Source organism: Carassius gibelio, chromosome A6 (genome assembly GCF_023724105.1).
Source record: "Carassius gibelio isolate Cgi1373 ecotype wild population from Czech Republic chromosome A6, carGib1.2-hapl.c, whole genome shotgun sequence".
Taxonomy (NCBI): Eukaryota; Metazoa; Chordata; class Actinopteri; order Cypriniformes; family Cyprinidae; genus Carassius; species Carassius gibelio.
Window position 1 is genome coordinate 31,479,110 of NC_068376.1, and position 25,000 is coordinate 31,504,109.

At 39.8% G+C, this 25,000-nt stretch overlaps 3 protein-coding genes across 4 annotated transcripts in view; 2 read left to right on the plus strand and 1 right to left on the minus strand.

The window, feature by feature from the left end:
- Window positions 1-1,583, plus strand: part of LOC128016085 (protein TMEPAI-like) — a 14,492-nt gene extending 12,909 nt beyond the window's left edge. For both annotated transcript variants that reach the window (XM_052600463.1, XM_052600464.1), the window contains one exon: window positions 1-1,583. This exon is cut by the window's left edge and continues 1,404 nt beyond it. The gene's annotated coding sequence lies outside the window, so the exon portion shown is untranslated.
- Window positions 1,584-8,686: 7,103 nt separating this feature from the next.
- On the minus strand, window positions 8,687-12,811 carry pck1 (phosphoenolpyruvate carboxykinase 1 (soluble)). Its single transcript, XM_052600466.1, has 9 exons — window positions 12,642-12,811; window positions 12,215-12,499; window positions 11,073-11,257; window positions 10,787-10,990; window positions 10,522-10,709; window positions 10,078-10,240; window positions 9,772-9,996; window positions 9,474-9,701; window positions 8,687-9,389 (listed from the first exon to the last, which is right to left on the minus strand). The coding sequence occupies exons 2-9, from the start codon at window positions 12,436-12,438 to the stop codon at window positions 8,899-8,901; spliced, it is 1,908 nt and encodes a 635-aa protein (XP_052456426.1). The 5' UTR covers window positions 12,439-12,499; window positions 12,642-12,811; the 3' UTR covers window positions 8,687-8,898.
- A 2,444-nt stretch (window positions 12,812-15,255) lies between these two features.
- Window positions 15,256-24,884, plus strand: LOC128016088 (uncharacterized). The gene is made up of 10 exons (XM_052600467.1): window positions 15,256-15,956; window positions 17,561-17,604; window positions 19,669-19,849; window positions 19,971-20,076; window positions 20,165-20,251; window positions 20,329-20,478; window positions 20,558-21,036; window positions 22,136-22,335; window positions 23,407-23,566; window positions 24,296-24,884. The coding sequence occupies exons 2-10, from the start codon at window positions 17,596-17,598 to the stop codon at window positions 24,445-24,447; spliced, it is 1,524 nt and encodes a 507-aa protein (XP_052456427.1). The 5' UTR covers window positions 15,256-15,956; window positions 17,561-17,595; the 3' UTR covers window positions 24,448-24,884.
- The last annotated feature ends 116 nt before the right edge of the window (window positions 24,885-25,000 follow it).

The following is a 25,000-nucleotide window of genomic DNA, read 5'->3' on the forward strand; positions in this document are numbered from 1 at the left end:
ATGATGACCGGTCCACAGCTGGAGTGTGTCCTGGACGCTGGTCAGTGATGAGTGCTCACTAGATCCGAATCTGAATCTGAATCAGGAGGAACGTCGCGTCGCTAGATTCCTGGTGGAGCTTAATTCCAGAGCTTCAGTTTCCCAAACGTGTTTTCCTTAATGTTATATTAGGTTCACAATCAGTGATGTTAAGAGCATGAAGGAGTTGTTGTGCTGGGCTGCGGGTCTCTTCTAGCACTTTACTGATTCGTGGAGGAAGCAGCTGTAGCCACAGATTCGTTCGGAGTAAAGCAGCACTGAAGCAAAGGAATATGCAACTGTTCCCCGATCGGACGACGCACGCAGAGCTGGAATCACATCATGGGATCCGGAATGATCTTGAGCTTCACCAGGAGAGACAGACGCTCGGATTCACTGAGTCAGATTGAATCAGATTGAGTCAGTGAATCAGCGAATCTCTAATTGAACTCAATCCCATGATTCAGTCTGCGTTCGTCTGTCCGCTCCGGGAATATCAGGTCCGGTTTTGCCGTGTTGGCTTTTACTTCAGAGAACCGCTGCTTACAGGAAGTCAACAGCTGGAGAGAGAAACTAATGCAGTCTGATTCTTTTATTTCTGTTTTAGTCATCTTCATCATATATCTGTCCCATGTTATAACCGGACAAATGCAGACGTTATTGTGCTGTGGAAATCTTAAACTGGTTCGTTAGTAACTGGTCACCTGTGGGTCGTTCTCTCTCCAGCCTTGACCTGATGTCTTCCTCTTACAGAGGTGTGTCACATGCCCCCCGTCAGCCAATCAGGAAGAGGCATTGTGTGCATGATGATGAGGAGGAGGAGGAGGTAGTTTAGTGGAGAGATTGCAATATACAGACTGTTTGCCTTTTGATAATAGAGTTAGTTGTTTAGTTCTGATGTTCTAGTTGTTTTTCTCTTATTGTTGCTTCTCATTAAAAGGTCATTTTTGTTTCATTTAAGGAACAGCAGGTTTGAGCTGTTCACTCGTCATCAGAGCTCGTCTGAGAGGCTCGTTAATGTGAGTGCAGACGTGTGTGTGTGTGTGTGTGTGTGACAGAGCTCTGTTGCCTCATGCCCTGATAATTACATCTGGAATACAAAACATCTGCTTCGGAGTGCTTCTGATGCACTTTTGGTTTTGTGAGTGCTCTGGTTCACAGACGTCTGCTCGTCTTCATCTTCATCTTGCTTTGAGTTGGTTTCACCGTCGGGATGAATGAGTTTCTGGGATTTTAATCAGATCACTGAAGGCTTTCCATGTGAGAAGAGAGGTTTCCAAAGAAGGATGTTCTCTCTAACCTGTTATCAGAAGCGATCGAAGCTGTTGTTTTCTTGCTTTGGGTCGCAGTATGAACATATGTCCCTGACCCTCACTGTGCTTCAGATGTCCTCCAACACGTCTCCTGTCCTCAGAACTGACCGCTTGCGTCTCACTCTTTGATTTTTATTTATATCAGATCCTGAAAGTGTTACTGTGTTTCTCTTTGGGACGGTGTCTATAACACACCATCTCATGCATTTCAGTTAGCTGCCAATTAAACCAATAAAAGCTTTTATAAAATAATGCATGTGCAGGTTGTTGTTTTGTATTCCTCCTCAGTGTTTGTAAACACACTAGTTTTGTGTGATTCATCTGTTTTGTGGTTTTAAAGATAAAACATGTTGATAAAATGAAATATATGAATAAACATCACACTTGAGTCTTTAAGGGTCAAGGTAAATGACCTCACATCCTTTAACCCTTTAAAGCCTAAAATACAAAAGAATACTAAAGTTTAGAAATGGATCAGTTTATTCAACCTTTAGACGAATAATAATACAAATGTTTGCATGTGTGTTTTTGTTGAGTTCATATTTGACGTTCATACAGTCTGATACTGTGAGAATACGGAGGAAAAACAGCTCAATGTTATTCAGAGACTCAAGATGCAGATGCTGATATTTCTGTGTTTGTGATGTAGATCAGTGAGATGTTTCTCAGTAGAGCAGATACTGATATAAACTGATGTAAATATGAGTCTGTGCTCTATATCTCCAGTGATGAGCTGAGATGTAAATGATCCGCACATATAACACAGAGACTGAGAGCTGGAGAAATGAAGGCTCCTCAGAAGATGTGAGATGTTCTGGAGGCTTGTGAAGATCATTCCTCCGCTGAGGAACAGTGAAAGTAAAGCTTCTGGAAACAAACGCTCCTCAAAAGATCCTGAGGATCAGATTTGAGACTCTAAAACATGATTGATGGAGAATCAAGTAAAGCTGAGCTGCTTCAGTCCAGGAAGAGTACATCTGGAGATATTACTGACCTTATTCTGACCTTTACTGGATCACAATCAGGAGAGATCTGAGTCGAGATGAAGCTGGACGCTTGTACAATCAAACTAAAAGAGCTTTGAGCTGATAAAACATTTAAACTCTCAATCGGAGACAGAAGACATGAGGAGATGGAGTGTGAAGCAGGTTTACCAGCTGAGTTTTATCATGTTGATCAGTTACCGTAGGCTTTATAGGGTTAAAGACTCTGGTTCTTCTGTGTTTTCTTCTGTAGATCCAGCAGGTGGCGCTGTAAGACATCAGCTCAGTCTGTGTCTGCTGCTGAACTTCAGGGTTTGTTCAGTAGATGTCAGGCTTGCTCCTTATTTCAGGTCTTAAACTCCGGTTTAAACCATGTTCACATCAGTGCAGCACGAGCACGAGCACGAGCACGAGCACGAGCACGAGCTTCTGTTCTGAGCTCATCACGTGCACATTTTAGCAAAGAAAGAAGAGCAAAAATATGTTTGTTTCATGATCAGTGAGATTGTTTAATGCAAGTCTATTTGAGCATTACTGGATTTACTGATGAATCTGATCAATCTTGTGGAACACATCTAATTGATTCGTTTAATTCAACTTGAGTTTAAACAACTTGAAACAAGCAAAGACATGTACAATATTATAATAACTATTAAATAATTACAAATAATTAAAATGAGCTGATAAGTAATTAAGTAATTAATAGAAATAAGATTTTAGAAATGCTAATTATATAATAGACTTTAGATTACTGTTGACCTTTGATTCATTCATGAGTTGATCGGAGGCTGTTCTGGTGGATTGCTGTTAATTCTGGTTCGATGAAATGATTTAAAATTTAATTAAACACTTGATCATTTAATACAGAACTTTTTTTTCTTTTTTTTTTTTTTGAAGGGCTAACTAAACCTAAGATTATTGGAGTATCTTTTACAAGAAAATACTGTTTCAGTTTTCAGAAGGCCACATGTGATTCAGAGCATTGTTTGCCGTTTCTCTGAAATCCACTGTTTCTGAGTGAGACTGGTTCAGCTCTGGTTCTGCTCTGGTTCAGCTCTGGTTCTGCTCTGGTTCAGCTCTGGTTCTGCTCTGGTTCAGTTCTGGTTCTGCTCTGGTTCAGCTCTGGTTCAGCTCTGGTTCTGCTCTGGTTCAGCTCTGGTTCAGCTCTGGTTCTGCTCTGGTTCAGTTCTGGTTCTGCTCTGGTTCAGCTCTGGTTCTGCTCTGGTTCTGCTCTGGTTCAGTTCTGATTCTGCTCTGGTTCAGTTCTGGTTCTGCTCTGGTTCAGCTCTGGTTCTGCTCTGGTTCAGTTCTGGTTCAGCTCTGGTTCTGCTCTGGTTCTGCTCTGGTTCAGCTCTGGTTCTGCTCTGGTTCTGCTCTGGTTCAGCTCTGGTTCTGCTATGGTTCAGCTCTGGTTCTGCTCTGGTTCTGCTCTGGTTCAGCTCTGGTTCTGCTCTGGTTCAGCTCTGGTTCAGCTCTGGTTCTGCTCTGGTTCAGCTCTGGTTCAGCTCTGGTTCAGCTCTGGTTCTGCTCTGGTTCAGCTCTGGTTCAGCTCTGGTTCAGCTCTGGTTCAGCTCTGGTTCTGCTCTGGTTCAGCTCTGGTTCAGCTCTGGTTCAGCTCTGGTTCTGCTCTGGTTCAGCTCTGGTTCTGCTCTGGTTCTGCTCTGGTTCTGCTCTGGTTCAGCTCTGGTTCTTCTCTGGTTCAGTTCTGGTTCTGCTCTGGTTCAGTTCTGGTTCAGCTCTGGTTCAGCTCTGGTTCAGCTCTGGTTCTGCTCTGGTTCAGTTCTGATTCTGCTCTGGTTCTTCTCTGGTTCAGTTCTGGTTCTGCTCTGGTTCAGCTTTGGTTCAGCTCTGGTTCAGCTCTGGTTCAGCTCTCGTTTAGTTCTCGTTTAGCTCTGGTTCTGCTCTGGTTCAGTTCTGGTTCTGCTCTGGTTCAGCTCTGGTTCAGCTCTGGTTCTGCTCTGGTTCAGTTCTGATTCTGCTCTGGTTCAGTTCTGGTTCTGCTCTGGTTCAGCTCTGGTTCTGCTCTGGTTCAGTTCTGGTTCAGCTCTGGTTCTGCTCTGGTTCAGCTCTGGTTCAGCTCTGGTTCTGCTCTGGTTCAGCTCTGGTTCAACTCTGGTTCTGCTCTGGTTCTGCTCTGGTTCTGCTCTGCTTCTGCTCTAGTTTAGCTCTGGTTCAGCTCTGGTTCAGCAGGTTAAGATCTTGTGATCCAGCTGTTTCCGGTTCAGACCGGTTAATGAGACGCTTGTGCAACAGGCTTCTGCTCGGGTCACTCCTGCTGTGAATGTGCATCTGCCAACAGTTACTATTAACACACACTCTTCATCATCATCATCATCATCATGCCTGTGAATGTGCTGAATCATGATGAACTGATGCACATGTGCTGAAGAGACACAAAACACATGTTCAACAGCCAGAGAGAAGATGCTTGAGCTCTTAAACTAATATTAACTAAAATAAACTAAATTCAGTCTGCAGTCTCCAAACTAACCCAGCTAATGTTTCTCTCAAAATAATGAACACACATTCTTCTGTTAATAGAGCGGTCATTCAATCTTATCTGATCTTTAAAGGCACAGTTCACCCAAAAATTACAGTTCTGTCATTTACCCGCGCTCAGGTTGTTCCAAACCAGAAAGAAGATGTTCTGAAGAATGTCAAAAATACAAGTCAATGTATAGACTTGTGTTCAGCAGAAGAAAGAACTTGTTCAGGTTTGGCTCAACTAAATGATGACCGATAATGATAAATATCAAAAGTATCATTCCCATTATGTTTGTAAAATAATAAAACAAAACATTCCCCGTGATGCCGACTTTAACATTCACATGACCAACAAGCAATGCTTTTTACACATTTCAGAATCTGATGTTTCAGAGAAATAACGTTTTCAACTCCGGAGAAGACTCATTTCTTCACTTCATACAGTGACCTGGAGACTCATTCAGAGGTTTGGACACATAAACCTCACCTGGAGTGTTGAAATCTCTGATAAACAGTTATTGGTGTGATAAGACATTATGGAAACTCTACTCTCCAATAAAGAGGGCGAGAGGAACAGCGTGTTCATGACTACTGCAGTCCAAACAGCTGACTCTGATAAGAGCTGACAAACATGTTGTTCTTCAAGTCTTGGTCTTCACCTCGAAGCTTCGTCTGCTGTGAATCTGAAGCTGTTCTTCTGTCAGACAAACACAACAAACTGACCAAAACAACTCATTTCCATCCGTTTGCTTCGACTCAATCCGTCAGACACGAATGAAGCAGCTCAGAGTTTATATAATCTAATTGCATTTATTTGATTTTATTTAAATAATCGTATTAATTTATAAATCAAATGCATTTATTAAAATCACTTAGAATCAGCATGCATTTGTTAATTGTGAAGACACAGAAATCTGAGCTGTTTCATTCATCATGTTCTTATTAAAACTGTGTAATGCAAATGAATGGAAATGCAGTTCAGATCCGTTATACTGTTGGCTATTATGTAATGAATGATGCTCTTTGCTCTGGTTTCTGCTTCCCTAGAAAGACAGCAGCACAAGTGGAGCGTCAGCGGCTCGTCCTGACGTTCTGTGAGGCTCAGGCCCCTGTTACCCAGCATGCTCTGCGGCACACTGATAACGCTCAGCTTTGAAGTCTGTGACTGTGCTGTTGAGAAACGAGTGAGAAGCCGTCACATCCAGCTCTATCACTCACACGAGCAAACACAAGCAAACGACTGAACGTTACGCAAACGTGTGATGAGCGTCAGCTGATGGACCCTGAGCTTCACGCCGAGGTCAGGAGCCTCCAGAAGATCCACTGAAATACATCACATAAACATATTTAAACATTCAGATGATCAAACACACTAGCGCTCAAAAGTTCGGGATCAGAACGATTTGTGATGTTTATTAAAGAAGTTTCTTCTGCTAATCAAGGCTGCATTTATTTGATCAAAAATACAGGAAAAAAATGTCATACTGTGAAATATTATTATGATGTAAAATAACGATTTTCTATTTTAATATACATTAAAGTCTAATTTATTTCTGTGATGCGCAGCTGTATTTTCAGTCTTCAGTGTCACATGATCTTCAGAAATCAGAATAATATGATGATTTATTGCAGTTTTGATAAAAGTTAAAAAGAAGAGCATTTATTTAAAATATAAATCTTTTCTAACAATATACACTAGTTCAAACATTTTTATTCTTTCTATTTTTTTTTTTTAAAGGGATTTAAACTTTTCAGCGAGGATGTGTTAAGTTGATAAGAAGTGATAGCAAAGATTTATATTGTTAGAATTTTTTTTTTATATATTTTGAATAAATGCTGTTCTTTTGAACTTTTTATTCATTAAAGAATCCACAAAAAAGTATCACAGCACCACATTAATAATTCTAATAATAAATCATCATATTATTCTGATTTCTGAAGATCATGTGACACTGAAGACTGGAGGAATGATGCTGAAAATACAGCGCAGCATCACAGAAATTAATAACAATTTAAAGACTATTAAAATAGAAACCATTATTTTATATTGTAATAACATTTTGCTAAATTGCTGTTTTGTGTATGTGTGTGTGTGTGTGTGTTACTGATCAAATAAATGCAGCCTCTGATGTGATCCGTCAGTAGCTGCTCGTATTTCAGCCGGTCTCAGAGACATCTCTATCTGGATGAATGACCATCACCTTCAGTTCATCCTTACAAAGACTGAACTACTGGTGATTCCAGCTAACCCATTGCTTCATCATAACATCTCTGTACAGCTGGGCTCGTCAACCATTACTCCTTTGAGGACAGAAACCTAGGAGTTGTGATGGATCATCAGTTAAGCTTCACAGACCACATTTCTACAATGACCCGGTCCTGCAGGTTTGCCTTATACAACATTAGGAAGATTAGACCCTTCCTGTCAGAGCAAGCCACACAACTTCTTGTCCAAACTCTTGTTCTCTCCAGACTGGACTATTGTACTACTACATGTACTGTCAAGCCTCTCAATGAGCCAAAAAAAGCTCTCGTTACTCCTCTCCTCATCAGGTTACACTGGCTACCAGCAGCCGCTCGCATCAAACTCAAGGTACTGATGCTTGCCTACAAGACGACCACTGGCACGGCACCAACTTACCTAAACTCACTGGTTAAATCCTATGTGCCCTCCAGAAGTTTGCGCTCTGCAAGTGAACGGCGCCTTGTGGTGCCATCCCAAAGAAGTTCAAAATCACTCGCACGGACCTTTTCCTGGACTGTGTCCAGCTGCTGGAGTGACCTCCAGATCTCAATTCGTGCAGCTGAGTCTTTACTCATTTTCAGAAAACATCTAAAGACTCATCTTTTTCGCCAGCACTTTTCTTGTCTATCCTATTCTATTCTTGAAAAAAAAGTAGCTGTGTTCTGTGCTAGACTAACTGAGACTAGTCATGGCGCTTGTGTACTGTTGTTGTTCTCTTGTTGACCTGACTGCTTCTATTGTTTTCATTTGTAAGTCACTTTGGATAAAAGCGTCTGCTAAAAGATTAAATGTAAATGTAATGTAAAGTCCTTGATGAGCAGAAGATACTTCTTTAAAACACATCACAAGTCTCACTGATCCCAGACTTTATACAGCAGTGTTCACGAGCAACATTACATGCATCATGTTTCTTTACTATTCTTTCACTACAGCAAGAACTGTAATAAACAATAAACAAAACCAGTTTTCATTTAAATAAATCATCTTTTGACCTTTTTTTACCCTTATTGTTTTCAATAAAACATTGTCTTGATATTAATATCAGTTCCACTTTAAAGCATCTGCTAAATGCGTGTAAATAAATGTAAGTGTTGACAAGTTTAGCTTTGTTCATTGCAGCTGAAATAACGTTAAAAGTTCTCGTTTACTGCTCTTTTAATGGTTCGCTGGTGTTAGAAATGCTTTTATCACCAGTTTTCTTCAATCCTCTGACAGCTTCAGAGCGTCGTGTCACGCTTCTTCTGCTAATTATTCCTGTCTCCCCAAAACCTAGTTAATGCTGTTCTTCAGCATGTGTTTCTCTAATATTCCAGAATCAGTCCAGACCCTGATGAACATCTGATGCAGGGTTTCTGATCTTCATTTCAGACTTTCTAAGACCAGGTAAAGAACAGGTATCCTGCTCTGATTTAAGAACTTTTTAAGGTTTCATTTTGTGGAAGGATGAATGAAGTCTTTTTTAGACCCTGGGGTGTTCTCCTATACCTTAAACCGTGTCTTTGGGGATCTTCATTAGTTTAATAGCAGCAGTTACATCCAAAAACTGATGAACTTCTCAAACTGTTTGCCATTAGTCTGCCAAAAGTTATTTAAATGTTATCTTTAATACTGTGATCAAATGGAGAAAAACACAACACTGGATATTTGTTTAAATAACTTTATTAATATCTTGGAAGACTGACATCGAAAGTCACAGAAATACAAAAATAATTTAAGACACTTAGAAAAATGAAGCTGTTTAAAGTTATTGGCTGTAAAGTGTCCAGCTGGACATTGTGCATCATCAATAGTTTCTAAAGCTAAATAACAAACGGTTCTTCGTCACGTCTTCAGTATCACAGATGTCATCTTCTGATCACAGAGACAGGCTGGGATCTCTAGAAGATGAGTTCTTCTGTCTGACTCTCTGCTCCAGCTGCTCCAGCTGTCTCTGCATCTCTCCGGGCAGGTCTTCGTTCACCTCGCGCTGGAAGTACGCTCTGATGTCCTCCACCTCCTGCGTCCAGAAGTCTGCCGGGATGCTGAAGAGCTCTCTGAGGTCCAGGTCCTCCGGCAGGCCGTGGAGGTTCAGAGCTCCGGCCGAGGGAACGAACCCGACCGCGGTGAACTCCGCTCCGGCCTCGCCGTCGATCCTGCCGAACATCCACTCCAGCACTCGGATGTTCTCTCCGTATCCGGGCCACAGGAAGCGTCCGGAAGAGCTCTTGCGGAACCAGTTGACGTGGAAGATCTTGGGCAGCTTGGCGTCGGGCCGCTGCTCCATACTCAGCCAGTGAGACAGATACTGACCGAAGTTATAGCCGAAGAACGGACGCATGGCGAAGGGGTCGTGCATGATCACCTTCCCTGAAAACACACAGAAAGGTGTCATTTACACTGATGCACAGTCTCTGAGCTCTCGGTAGTGCATTAAACACCCTCAGATCTCACCGTTGTGCTCAGCGGCCGCCGTGGCTTCGGATCTCATCGCGGCTCCCACAAACACCCCGTGAGCCCAGCTGAAGGCCTCGTACACCAGAGGGACTCCCTGCGGACGCCGGCCGCCGAAGATCACCGCCTCGATGGGGACGCCTTCGGGAGACTCCCACTGCGGGTCGATGATGGGACACTGAGCGGCCGGCGTGCAGAAGCGTGAGTTGGGATGAGCGCAGGGTTCTCCTGGAGGACACACACAGAACATGAGGAGCAGGACGAGACCAGGACGAGAAGCTATGAGACCGAGACCTACCGTCCGCCGCCGTCCAGCGCTGGTTCTTCCAGGAGGTCAGCGTCACGCCGGCCGGCAGATCCTCGTCCATGCCCTCCCAGTACACGCCGCCCTCGCTGGTCTCGGCCACGTTGGTGAAGATGGTGTTCTGGCGGATGGTGGCCATGGCGTTGGGGTTGGTCTTGGTGGAGGTTCCTGGAGCCACACCGAAGAAGCCGTTCTCTGGGTTGATGGCTCTGAGATTGCCTTCAAACACGACAACAGAGAACGTTAAAGAACGAGCGAAAGCAGTATGGTGTGATGTGTTTGAGCATCATTGATCGGTACCTTCTTTGTCAAACTTCATCCAGGCGATGTCGTCCCCGACACACTCCACCTTCCATCCCGGCAGCGACGGCTTCATCATGGCCAGGTTGGTCTTTCCACAGGCGCTCGGGAACGCTGCGGCGAAGTACTTCTTCTGTCCCGCCGGGTTAGTGATGCCCAGAATCTACAGGAACACATCACACATACAGGTCAGTCTTCATTCAATAAATCAGTTCATTATTCTCATGCTTTTTCACATTAAAGTGATTATGCATCCTTTGCATTCAATTTTAATGCATTTAGTTTACATTTGGCAGAAAAAGTGCATTGAAGCATTTTTTTGATTCATCTGTTTTTGCAAGACAATTGAAATGATTTAGCTTTGCATGATCCTATCCACCTTATTTGTAACATATTAGCAGCATAACATGTGCTGGTCTGGACTGAGCTGTGTTCCTCACTGACCAGCATGTGTTCGGCCAGCCAGCCCTCCTCTTTAGCGATGCGGGACGCGATACGGAGAGCGAAGCACTTCTTCCCCAGAAGTGAGTTTCCTCCGTATCCGCTGCCGAACGACACGATCCTCCTCTGGTCAGGGATGTGAGCGATGAGCGTGAGGTCAGGGTTACACGGCCAGTTATTGACCAGCGGCTCTAAACACAGAACATGAGCGTCAGTTTGTGCTGTAAAGGACTGATGGGAAGTCAGACGGTGAGTGATGAGCTCGTACTCTTGAGTGGCAGCGGGCAGCCGACCGAGTGCAGACACCTCACAAACTCTCCGCTCCCCAGCGCGGTCAGCACGGCTTTACCCACACGGCTCATGATCCTCATGCTGGCCACCACATACGGAGAGTCGGTCAGCTCCACACCGATCTTAGAGAGCGGAGAGCCCACGGGGCCCATGCTGAACGGGATCACATACATCACACGGCCTGCACACACACACACACACACACTCTTAACATCATGTGACGACACAGTGTCACTGCAGCTGAGCGTCTGCTGCTTCTCTACCTTTCATGCATCCCGGGAAGCGCAGGTTCATGGCTTTGTCCCATTCCTCCGGGGACATCCAGCGTCCGAGCTGACTGACGCCGCCGTCTCTCCGAGAGGGAACCGTGTCTCTCCGCTGCGGCGTCACGATCACCGTCTTACTCTCCACACGAGCCACGTCTCGCGGGTCTGTGCGCGCCAGCCAGCTGCACACACACACACACGTCACACACCACTGAGTCACATCAAACTCAGTTTTTCAGTACAGTGATATCTAACCTTCATTTCAGTCATTTTGACCCAGAGAGGATTATATTTATTTCTGAAAATGCATGCAAAAAAATGTCTTATTATGCTATATTATTGTGAAATTTTTAATCAGCTTGTATCACAGGTTTTGCTTCTTTTTGATCATGGGCATCATTGGTCCAACCTCAGTTTATAATATTGCCAAAATTATTCACAAAGAAACAAAAAACACAAGCTTGAGTTCAATTTTTGGTGATAATACAACATAATGAGAGATCTATAAGATATGTTTCAAAAGCCGGACTGCTCATTTTTGACCAGGAACACATTTTTTTAGCAAAGCACAACTTTCTGAGCCGTACTATTATTGATGAATCAGTATCTGACAGAGCAGTGGCCAGAACTGTCCTTGATAATGATTGCTAATAACATAGAAAACAAAAAGAGCACTGGAAAAGAGCAACTTGCAAATGTCTTCTGTTGTTTGTCTGTTACTAATGAAAGACTCCATAACCTTTCCAATAACTATATCAAAATATGATGTGGCCCAGTACCAAAGAAGTTGCTATTTAAATAAGATAACATTTTAAAGAATCTGTTTTGGTCCCACAAAGCTGTTTCATCCTATAGAGCCTTCTTGTCAAATATAAAAAAGTTTTTAATCACACAATTTGACTATTTCCCCCCACAGTTGTGTTAGTATCTTACATCACTAGTTTTATTTCCTCATAATTCAGTTTTTTATTTTACTTTATGTTGCACACTTCTCAGAGCTGAGGGAAAAAGTCAGAGTTGTGAGATAAAAAGCAGCTGTGGTGTAATCAGACTTCCACGTCCTCCAGAGTTGAGCACGAGTGTGACTGAAGTCTCTCTGGTGTGTTCTGCTTCTGTGGTGTGTGTTTGTGTGGTCGTACCAGTCTCTGTATTTGTCGAGTCTCTTGATGACTCCCTGCTCCTCCAGGAGACGCAGGACGGAGCGGTTCTCCTCCTCGGAGCCGTCACAGATGTGCAGAGCGTCCGGCTGACACAGACTCACACTGCTCTCGATGAACTCTCGCAGGGGCGCGCTCAGAGACGCCAGGTCGCCCTGCAGCACACGAGCACTGGGCTGCTTCCCTGACTGCAGCTGAGGAGGCATGATGCTGAGAGAGTCTTTACCGCGGTAAACACACAGAGGAGTCCAGGGGCCACACGGGAGCCTGCAGCACACACACACACACACACACACACACACACACAGAGCAGCTGTTGAAGAACACTCTGACAATGAATTTCACACATGTTATAAAATATGATTAAATTACAAATATGACATTTAAATATTCAATAAATGAGTTTTACCTTTAGTGTAATAGAAGTGAGTTGATAGAGCAGCTCTTCATCAGTCAGTGAGGATGAGGAGGGTCATCAGTGTTCTGCTCATTGTGCGGACTCTCGGTCTTATATATACGACACACACACACACACACACACTCACCAAACCCACCTTTGATCCGCTCCGGTGTGATGCAACAGTGTAACATGCAGCATCACGCGGTGACGTCACGCGCGGCCCCGCCGCTGATTGGTCGGTGAGCTGGAGGCTCGCCTGGACTCTTGCTCAGCACCGATTAAAGACACTTGATCGTGTGATGAATTATTCAGACATCAGCACTCATATCATGTTAAAATAACATACTGCATGTGTTTGCATGCATTTAACACGATGTCTGTCATGTCTGTATCCAAAGTGTTCAGATTTCTCTTATCAGATAAAGTGAGCTGATTGTGACGAAGCACTAGTAAACAACAGTTTTTATCTGAAATGTGTTGTGCTCTGCTCATATGTGAAAAGGTCAAATACAAGAAATCCCAATAAATCAATTAACAGAAAAAGAAAAAAGGCAAACTTCCTTCTAAAAATTAGCAGTAGAAATTAATTTATGAGACAGCACATTTAATTTGTTTAACTAATTCTAAGAACATTTTCTAATTTTAAAGTTAAGTTTTGAAAAAGTTATTTCTAGCGTTGAGTTTTTTAAGCATTATTTTTTTAAATGCGTCCTGGTTACGCAAACGTCAAGGGAATGTTCTATTGTATCATTTTGACTTTCAGACTTTACCAGAACGTTACTTTGTTGCAAGTTGTAACATTTTTAAATGTTAGAAGAACGTCCAACATAAACGTTTCAGACACAAGTTCCAAAACGTAACCTTTATGTACTTACACTTTAAGAACATTATTATAGACCAGAAAACTTTGAACAAACGCTCTATTAATTAACGTTACTGCAAAAACTTTCATAACTCGATGCATGGAGAATTTCGGCTATATTTTATGTGGAACAGGAATTGTGATTTAACAAATCAATTTGGCCTTTCTTCCGCACATCATCCTGAGGATATTCCGCTGATGTGTGTGGAGGAGTGAGACGTGCTGTGAGCTGTGCACATGAAGAACAGGACGTGCCCCTCTTATCTGAAGAAGACCCTCTACTGATCAACCTCCAGACACTGCAAAACACCACAGATAATGACCCGAAGACTTTACAACACATCTGATAAACACAGTCAATGAACAGCTGTGTGTGTGTGTGTGTGTGTCACCAGCCTTCACCTGTCAATCAAAGTCTCCCTGAGATCATAATGAACATGCAGTGAAATCAAACCCCAGAGATCAGCTCAGTGTGAGTGTGTTTGCAGGACACAGAATCTGTTGAATATTTGATGCAGTTCAATGAAAGCATCTGCTCAGAAAGATCTCCTCGGTGCTGCTGCTGGTTTACTATCTTATGATCTGAAATCATTTACAGGATATATAGAAATATCAGAGCAATTCACAGAAAATGATTCCATGTTTACATGAACATAACTCCAATAATTGACTTCTACATATTCTACACTATGATACATATTGTTTTAAAGCGTCTTCATAGTAAACTGTGTCTTTATTCAAATCAATGATGTATACAGGGATAATAATAACATCCCAGTCAGCAAACAAATTTGGCCCAGATTTGGCATGTGTCTGGCGCAGCTGGCATTCATCCGGCACTGGCATACAGAACGTGGGCCAAACATGGCCCGGGTTTGGCAGAGATGGCACTGGATTTAAGATGGCACCCAAGACATGGGCCAGATGTCAAATGGAGTATTTGGCCCAAATGTCAAATATAGATATGTGGGCCATATATGTATGGCCGATCCTGAGCCACATTTAAAATCCTTTTCAAATATTTTTGAGTAAAATCCCAATGTTTTCTCATACAGAAAGGTAATATATTCACAAATATGTGAAACACTGTAAAATATATTAAAATATATTTTGAAAATATATTTTTAAAATGCATAACACAAGCTCATGTTGCGTATTTAATTATGTGTGTTTATATGTAAAATTATATTGATGCCTCATGACAGGCGATTATATGATGTATGATATTATACCTTATATTGTAGAATAGTATCCTGATATTATATATGACTGACTTAAAACAATGTTTTGCATTCACTGCTTTCATATTCTCATTCAGTTTACAGTTTGATGTAGCCCTATCCAATTAAACAATACATGATTAGGTTTCAGGAAATTTTATTTGACTTTATGTACTACTCAGTAAACAAATTTGGACCAGATTTGGCATGCGTCTGGCACAGCTGGCATCTATCCGGAACTGGCATACAGCATGTGGGCCAAACATGGCCCGGGTTTGGTAGAGATGGCACTGGGTTAAAAACGGCACCCAAGACATGGGCCAGATGTCAAATATAGATATGTGGGCCACATAAGTATAGCCGATCTTGACCCACATTTAAAATCCATTTCAAATATTTTTGATTCAAATTTTATATTTTTGATAAAACTGTAATTGTTTGATTTCAGTTCCTGCACATTGCTAAATAACTACTTAGACCACATTTTTTTTTATGCCATGTCCTGTACACCAGTGGACTTTTCATAATTTAAAATTTTTCCACTGTAATTTCTATGAGATATATGATTAAATCCTGCATTCAATATTATATTGTATTATAATATTCAAAGTTACTCTATGATAATTTCCGTTACCAGTTGGTTAATTAAGATGATCACAAATTGAAGATATATGTGATTGGAGAGATTAAATATATTTGAGAAATGATAGAAACGTGTTGCCATTTATGACAAATATTTCTAGAAACACAGCTTCCGCATGAATCAGTGGATTAGTGTCAGTTAGCCCAATTTGCGCCAATCAGGATTTCAAAATCCCGGAAATGCGAAGCTGACCTATCAGAGCGAAATTGGCCGAAAGGCGCAATTATCAAATGCAGTGCTTCATGGGATTGTAGTTTTTTTACCCAGTTGGCTTTAACACACATAGTCTCGTACTTTTGTATTTTTTACAAATGTTCAAATATTTTTTATTTCGGATCGAATATTGTACACGTTGTGATTCAAGTTTTAGCTGGTTGTTATGATTCATGGTTTATAACGCTTTAAAGCAACAAATCTCCAAAGAGGAAAAGTGAATGAAAATACTCCCGGAACCAGTAGGTCGAAAAAGTGGGCGGGCGCTTCAGTCTTGCACAGACTTCAGAAACGGTCAAGCACTGAACCGGGATTTCGGGGAAAAAAACGGGAACCGCTGTGTCCATTTTGTTTTACTGTCTTTGCGGGGAAAGCCAGCAGAGTTGGTAAGTGAAAACTTGTATCATTAAAGTTTAATTAAGTACATAAAAGGACTTTAGTAAAGCTTTAATTAATTGATGTGTGAACATGCTATCGAAACTGTTCTAATTATAATTTGCACGCCAATTGTTTAAACGCAGTTTTAAATACAATAAACTAACATGTCCAAAAAGTCAGTCATTGTCTTATGTCACTTAAATGTAATCATCTTTGGCAGATGATGCAAGTTAGGGTTGCATGTTATGATATTTGTGGTTGGAACAAATTTCTGTAAAACTATATAGTACGGGCCAAGAGTTTGGAAAGATTGCTGTTTTTAATGTTTTTGAAAGAAGTTTTTTCTGCTCATCAATCCTGCATTTATTTGATTAAAAAATACAGAATTTTTTTAAATATATATTTAATATTTTAATATATTATTACAATTTAAACTTATTGGTTTTCAATTTATTATACTTTAAATTATCATTTATTTATGTGATGCAAAGCTGAATTTTCAGGATTATTACTCAAGTCTATCACATGATCTTTTAAAAATCATATTATGTGTTGGGTGTTGGGAACAGTTCTGCTGCCTAATATATTTGCTGAATAAAAGGTTAAAAATAACTGCATTTATAAAAATAAAAATCTTCTTTACGATCACGTTTTAGCAATTTAACACATCCTTGCTGAATAAGATATTTATTTATTTCAAAAATAGAAAGAAAAAAATTACTGACCCCAAATTACTGACCAGTAGTGTATATTGTTGTTACAAAAGATTTATATTTTGAAAACATTTGCTTCTTTTTTTATTTTTATGTTATTTTACTTTTTAATCATTAAAGTATCCTAAAAAAGTATCACATGTTCTGGAAAAATATTAAGCAGCAGAACTGTTCCCAACTTTGATAATGAATCATCATATTAGAATGATTTCTAAAGGATCATCTGATAGACTCGAGTAATGATCCTGAATATTCAGCTTTGCATCAGAGAAATAAGTAATAATTTAAAGTATAATAAATTGAAAACCAATTATTTTTAAATTGTAATAATATATCACAATATTACATTTATTTTCTGTATTTCTGATCAAATAAATGCAAGCTTGATGAGCAGAAGAAACTTCTTTCAAAAACATTAAAAATAGTAATGTGTCCAAACTTTTGGCCCATACTGTATATTAAATGTTAAAATAAAAATAAAATTGTTCAACCAATATTTTAGAATTTGTCATGTTGAAATTGAGTAAATGCTCGAAAAAGGGGTATTGTACTTTTATTCTACTTCACTTTGAATATAATAAGTAATAATATGTTTTTTAAATGTACTAAAAAATTTGTAATTAGGCATCAAAAATATTCAGTATACTGCATCCTCAATACAATCTATGTATTGAGTTTTAATGATGATTAATTGTTTTTAATTAGTGGTTTTAGTTAATCATCAAACTGCTAATCATTTCATTGTTAAAGCTAGTTTGCTTTCGCGATTGCAACTGTATTGTTACTGTATTGTGAATTTTTTTTTCAGAATGCAAGCAGAGGCTGAAAAAAACGTATCTTTTTCTGGTATTTCATTATAGTCTATTAAAAACAAAATAATATGTATTTTTTATTTTTAGGAGGAAGAACAAAAAGGATTCTGTAAAGTCACAGTATGGATAAGGTATGGAAGTACAATGATAGGAGCAATTCCAGAAGAAGGGCACTAAAACTAGTCAGTGAATTGATTGACGATGTGGAACATAGGGAGGGGGAGGTGGAGGATGATTTTGAGTTAAGTGTTTGTGTTGATGCTTCGGGGGAATCAGACATGGAAATTAGTGATGAAGGAAGTGACCATCAGAATATTGAAGCAGATGTTGAGGATAAGGAAGTACATGAAGAGGCTGCAGTTTCTGTTGAGGACCAGTCTGATCTTCAAGATCCTTGTAGTCAGAGAGATTTGCAGTGTTCACTAGTAGATTGGGCAATTGAATTTGGAATTTCATTAATTGCTTTGTCAGCACTTCTTACCATTCTCAAAGTCCATCATTCCTCTCTGCCTAAGGATGGAAGAACGTTGCTGAAAACAAAAACAAGATACAACATTAGGAGTATAGCTGGTGGTGTGTTTCATTATTGTGGAATTCTGAATTCATTTAGGAAAATCCTTGATAGCGTTTGGCATACTGTGGCAGACAAACATGTCTTCAAGCTACAGTTGAATTTTGATGGACTACCACTCTTCAAGAGTACTAGTACACAGTTTTGGCCGATTCTTGGTTTGCTGCAAGGTCACACTAAGGCACCAGTGTTGATCGGACTTTTTTGTGGTACTTCAAAGCCAAATTCTTTGGCTGATTATCTTCATGATATGGTTCACGAGCTAAAAATGTTGAGGGATGGGTTTCTGTTCAAGCAGAAAACATTCTTTTTGAATGTTGTTTCAGTTATGTGCGATACCCCTGCCCGAGCCTTCATCAGAGGTGTGAAGTCACACACTGCATATCATGGATGTGACAAGTGTCATCAAACAGGTGTCTGGAAATCAAATCGAATGACATTTCCTGAGGTGAATGCAAAGCGCAGAACTGATGAGAGTTTTAGGCAAGCAACTGATGAAGAACACCACATTCAGCACTCACCTCTTACAGACATTGGCATTGACATGGTCACTTGTTTCCCTCACGATTACATGCACTTGGTTTGTCTGGGTGTAATGCGGCGTCTTTTAGACTTGTGGATCAGCACCATCGGTCCCTTGCACTGTCGCATATCATCCATTCAAGCTTCCATGGTGTCAGATAGACTTCTTGCACTGAGAAGTTACATTCCAAGTGAGTTTGCTCGAAGGCCTCGGGCACTGGCAGATCGATGTAGGTGGAAAGCAACAGAGCTACGCCAATTTTTGTTATACACTGGTCCAGTTGTGCTGAATGGTGTTTTACAGACTCAAATCTATGACAACTTCATGCTTTTGTCTGTAGCTGTGTACATTTTGGCAAGTCCAGAATTTTGTATGGAGATGAATGACTTTGCAAATACTCTGTTGCGTTCATTTGTTGAACACTTTGGCCAGCTTTATGGTGAAGAGTTTTTGGTTTATAATATTCATGGGCTGGTGCACCTCAGTGAAGATGTCAAAATCCATGGCAATCTAGATCTAATATCAGGATTTCCCTTTGAAAATTTCTTAGGAAAACTCAAAAAACTGGTACGAGGGCCATGCAATCCTTTGACTCAGGTGATGCGTAGATTGTCAGAGATAGAAAATAGCAACTACAGTTGTGATGTAGAAGAGGCAATTCAAAAATTGGATAAAGAACATACGGATGGGCCAGTACCAGAGTGCTTCTCGCAACAAGCTCATCAATTTAAAGTTCTCGCGATTGATGATGTAGTTGTGAAGCTCAATGAGAGAGATTCTTGTGTCAGAATTGACAATAAGTTGGTTTTAGTCCAAAACATTGTTGAGGATAAAGGTGCAGTATACCTTGTGGGCAAAGAATATAAACAGGTGGAACACTTCTTTAAATATCCTATTGATTCAAAAGAGTTGGGAATTTATGTGGCTTCCAACCTCTCCACAAATGTCAAGTGTTTCATGACAGGAAAGAAGCTGCAGAAGTATGTGAGATTGCCATTCCGAAACAAATTTGTTGTTGTTCCACTCCTGCATCAAGAGAAATAACTCTGAAGATGCTTGTGTATAATAGTTGGCTAAGGAATATCATTCTTGTCTCTTTAGATGTTTCACATTGTTGTCTTTGACAAGACAAATGAGGTTGAAGTTGTGCCTTCAGTCTGGATTAAAAATGGAGAGTGCATGTGGCCTCCAAATAAGATAGATATAACAAAAGCTGTGAAATCACAGGAGAGTCCTGGAGATGACTGGAAGCCCCATAAGGCCAGAATTATTTTCACGTCACGTGAGTTGTTTTGCCACCACTTTCTTCAAATTGAATAGTTATAAAAAGTTAAAAGTAATAAATAATAGTTAAAATCACAGTTTTACTTTGTAAATTAATTTTTGTGATGCTGTTTTTCCAGATGACTACAAGGAAGCTAGACGCAAACTACCACTTGCTGTTGATCACACAGACATTGATCAGACCGATGGAGGAGACTCACCAATTACATTTCAAAGAAAAAGAATGTAGGTTTGGTTTTGGTTTGTTTGTTTAATGTTTTGCACCACATTTACAAATAAAAGCCTATCTTGAAATTGATAAATGTGATGTTAGACCCAAGAACATTCTTTTCCCTGGAGAAGACGACGACGATGATAATGCGATGGAAGAGCACCTGAAAGAACCAAAATCAAGAAAAGGGTAGGAAGCTTCTGCTTTTTATAATGATAATGTATTTTATCACAGCAGATAAATGACATTTATGTACTTTTAAGCAGAAGGTATTCTATACCTGATGCTCCGAAAATTGCTAGACATGCCAACAAATTAGACCCAGGAAAGCCAAACTGCCCTAAGATCTTCCACAGTACTCTTGCCCTCCGCAATGATGAGATGGAAGGAATTAAAGCAACAAAGTCCAAAAAAAAGTAAGAAACATCAGCCATTTTAAATTACAGTGCATTTTATCCCAGCTGTTAAAGGACTAAGATGTTTTGTACTTTGCAGGAGGTATGCCTTACCTAATGCTCCAGTGATCTCTAGGGAACAGATTTCTCCTGCAGTAGACAACCTCCACCTTAGTGGCCAAGGCAGAACTGACCTTCATTCACGCGATCATAGCAGTCTTGATGTTAGCCTACATGGCCAAAGCAGTCCTCACCTTCGTCCACATGGCCAAAAGAGTCCCAATCTTCTCCCAAGTTGCTACAGTCCTGACTTGTATGCAGATTGCCACAGCACTCCTGAGATCCACTCAAGTCAGCAGACCAGCATTGCTATGTTATCATCGGGCTTGAATTTTCTCTCCGAGAGTTGTACATTAAGTAAATCAAGCACTGAGACCCTTTTAAGCCAAGCCAACGTTGAGGTCAGAAGACCAGCCCATAAAAGTAAAGAGATCCATAAAAAAAAGCACTCCGAACCTTCAACGCTCCCTCAGCCACACCAGACCATGGACATCGAGCAAACATCCAGTCACCAAATTTGTGAGTATATTAGTGTTTAGCCCTTTTCACACAGGGAATGCACTGATAGTGTGTCATGGGATTAGCCTCAAGATTGTCTGATTTTGCTTAATTCACATTGCCAGTGATTTTCCACAATCTGTGCTAGAGATGTGCAACAGTGATCGAGTACTCGAGTACTCGGCTGTGACAGCAATGATCAATCATGAAAACGATGATCGTGGGAAAAAATTCTGATTAGTTACAGCAACACTTTGGGTGGCACCATGAGCTCTTATTGTTTAGCTTGCAACAGCATGAGGTTCAAAGTATAGACATGAGAAGAGAGAAATGCATGGTTTCGAATTCACATAGTGATGTCTGGGTTGGCTACATCTAATTAATCTAATATGATGCATTGGCATATTAACATTTATTAACATGCTGAATGCACTGAATATTACATGTTTAGTTTCATTTTCTAGTGTACTGCCCGACAATGATTGAGTTATTTGAGCCAGTCATATTGCTCTCTCTCTCTCTGTTGCGTCTCTCACTCTCTTTCGCTAGTGCATAACTTAGTTCACTGGCATATGCATCCTTTTGTACAGATACAAGTTGTAATGTTAAAGTCAATGTTATCATAATCATAATCTAACTGTTATAATCATGTGTTCATCTTTGATAGACATGTTTGCATGTCATATTTTTATATTAACATTCATTTTCTTAACAGATTTTTATTATCTCCATTACGGCATTGTCCCTCCCCTGCACAAGCCCCTCCCCCTGAGTACTCGATTAATCTATTTTGAAACCTATCGATGATTGAAATTGCCAAAAATGCCCATCCCTGATCTGTGCATGCTCACAGTCATCTGCACAAAACACTTCCTCTATAAAATTGATAGCTATTTAGTGCTCCCTTGCTTGCTGTGTCAAATATGAATGCATGTGTAATGTTGCTTATTAAATAATGACAACACCAATAGTGTTTTGGTATATAATTGCAATTTATAGGTTTCTGAATTAAAATTTTGTTTAAATGTAGACATTTTATGTTTTCTATAGGTGTCTGGCAAGTAAAATTTGGACAACAAAAAAACCTAATCTGCCTGTCTTTCTCTTTTTTTCCTCTTAGTTCTTCTTCGTAATATATTAACAAAACAGGAGATGCTTATGGACCAAATGCGAATTATCATGAAGACCCTCCAGTGTATGCAATCAAGTCAGGAGACAGAGATAGGCCTAGATCGAAATTTGTTGCCTCTCAAAGATCTCACTTCTCTACAGAGCATGGAGGGCAATCTGCGGAGTACTCCTGACCTCCATAAGCAATTGGTATGTGAGCATTTCTTTTAATAACATTAAATCCTAGTTGGCTGGCTTTCATTTTCTAAATAAGTTTCTTTTTCTCTCATTAGCTTTAAGCAAAGCCATGAAAGCCCACACAATAATGAACACTGGATGTTCTGATCACACTGTTGTAATCATATTGTTTGTAAAAACTATGACTAGATGTTGTATGGGGCACACAGCGGATCCGTTTGCATTGTTCTGCATGTTTATAAAAATGTATAGGGTTAATGGTTCATAAAAGAAAAAAAGAAAAGAAAACATTGGTACAGTGAAACGTGAAGATTTGGATTTTATTGGATATGTAGCCTGAACCTAGCTGCCAGTTGTTTAGCATTGGCTGACTCATGAGCTTCCCCATTACATAACAGAAGTCATCTATAGCGATGCTCATCTTTTGTTCAGCCCAATGGTCAGACTGACACATCTGCTAGATAAATATGCTTTTGAGGGCTTTAGACTTGTACTTCTGATGAAATTAAACACTGACACAATTTTTCTTTTTTAATACTGTAAAACTGCTTTCCATTGTGTAAGACTATATATATATATATATATATATATATATATATATATATATATATATATATATATATATATATATATATATATATATATATATATATATGCAACATGTTTTTGTTGTGATAATGACATCTGAACTGATTATAATGGTTCAAAGTTTTCAGCACAAGGTGAAAAATAAGGTGGATACTGCTGATAATTTCAAACTTCTTTTTGACACTGAACGAACAAAAAACTAATCCATTCTTACAGGGCCTTAATGAGAGCCATCTTCCTTAATTAATTTGCATCTCTGCTCTCCTTTTTCCCACAGTAAAATGGCAGTGACGCACAAAGGGAAATGGTTTACACTAGATTAGCCATAAATTGTAATGTGTGAGCACCTAGACAGTTTCTCGTGAGCACACAATATTTTTTTTTTTTTTAAGAGAATTTTTGGACCAATTTCAACTATAATAATCTTTGTATTTAGTGATTGAAATTCTAAAATATTAAACCACTGCTTAAAACTAATTACATAAATGATTTCAGGTAAACACTCTGGCTCTTAAAGGTGGGGCGGACGTGCAGGAGTCTGTTTGGAGAATCATGCATGGTCTGTTTACCAACTCCTTGGCGAGGAAAGTTAACATGAGAGGATTGAATGGAAAGATTAGCTTCCTACGCCTACAGATACGAGATGTTGTGATTGGTAAGTTGCCATTTATTCCCAATATGTAAGGAGAGAAACTATTTCCTTATGAAATCAATTCCTCGCAACACGCATGACATCCAACAAAACAATAAACTTTCTAATCTGACAGGAAGATTTGGGAGAAAGACCATTTGCTCATCTGTCCCTGCACCCATCCTTAAAGGAACACTCCACTTTTTTTGAAAATAGGCTAATTTTTGAAAATAGGCTAATAAACTTCCCTAGAGTTAAAAAGTTGAGTTTTAACGTTTTCAAATCCATTCAGCCGATCTCCGGGTCTGGTAGCAGCACTTTATAATAGTTCATTTAAATGGAACCATAATCAGAACCGGAAAATTTCAAGCAATACGCAACCCTACTTATGATCCGTATACTGTAATATGTTGAATTTTGACATTGCCAACCTTTAAATTAAGTTGACAATAAGTAATAAACAGTATTGAGTTGTTGAGTATTTCAAAAGTATTATGATCACCATGTATTCTCTGAGTAAGTTACAGAACTGGCGAGTTTGTGTCTGTGCGTTCACTGTTCACAGAGTTCAAATATCTATATATATATATAAATAAACATGATATTGAATGATCTTTCACCTGAAGTAGACAAGTCAGAATTTGAATTTAAATCTGGGTTCAGGTTTTGTTGTAATATTGCATTTGATTCAATATCCACATTACCTGAAGATGCATACGTTAATTCTAAATCATGTGTGCTTGTGTTTTTCAGCGGCTGTGAGACGTAACCGTCTAACATCCGATGCCACAGAGAAAGACATTGATTCCACCGTTAAAAGATGGCTGTATCTGGCCCCAGACAGAGATGGTGGACGGAAAGAAAGGATGAAGAGCAAAGTGCTTAAGGACAATATGACTGGTTAACAGGATTCAGGCTTGGATGTTCAAAAGCTCTGTCGAGAGTTCAAATTGTTCAGTGACAGAATGACTGTTTCAGAGTCATTTGAAGAGTACTACTTGTTCCTAGCCATAAACGTGGACATAAAAAGTGTTTTGTGAAGTGAAACTTGTTGATGAAACATGTTCTAGTGTTATATGTTTAGTGAATCTTATTCGTGACCAGAAACATGGATGTTCAAGCATTAAGCAAAGCAATGAAACTTGATGATCAAGTACCACTTAAAGTGAAACATCATAAACCAAAAAAACAGCACTTGTTTTATTTTTGTTTTTATTTATTTTTAGCTGAACTGACAGAGGAGTGTCATTTTAGAGAGGAGTTTGTACAACGGAAAAATGTCATGATGAAAAAACAGATGCCAATGCTTTGATGTTTAACACAATTAAATATTTGTTCAGAATACTGTCTTGATGTGACTATTTATCTGGGAGGGGTGTGTAAGTGGCTTGGTTATGGTGGTGTTGAGGCTGACGTGGAATCTAGTCCAGAGTATTGGAGTTATGGGTAATTAACTTG

Bases quoted from the DNA above. Each gene is read 5' to 3' on its own strand.
- pck1 (XM_052600466.1), bottom strand. From the start codon at position 12,438: ATGCCTCCTCAGCTGCAGTCAGGGAAGCAGCCCAGTGCTCGTGTGCTG. The intron at 11,258-12,214 runs GTACGACCACAC...GTGTGTGTGCAG, and splicing joins CTCGACAAATACAGAGACTG to CTGGCTGGCGCGCACAGACC. The intron at 9,997-10,077 runs GTACCGATCAAT...TCGTGTTTGAAG, and splicing joins GATGAAGTTTGACAAAGAAG to GCAATCTCAGAGCCATCAAC.
- LOC128016088 (XM_052600467.1), top strand. The intron at 20,479-20,557 runs GTAAGAAACATC...TGTACTTTGCAG, and splicing joins GCAACAAAGTCCAAAAAAAA to GAGGTATGCCTTACCTAATG. The intron at 23,567-24,295 runs GTAAGTTGCCAT...TGTGTTTTTCAG, and splicing joins GATACGAGATGTTGTGATTG to CGGCTGTGAGACGTAACCGT.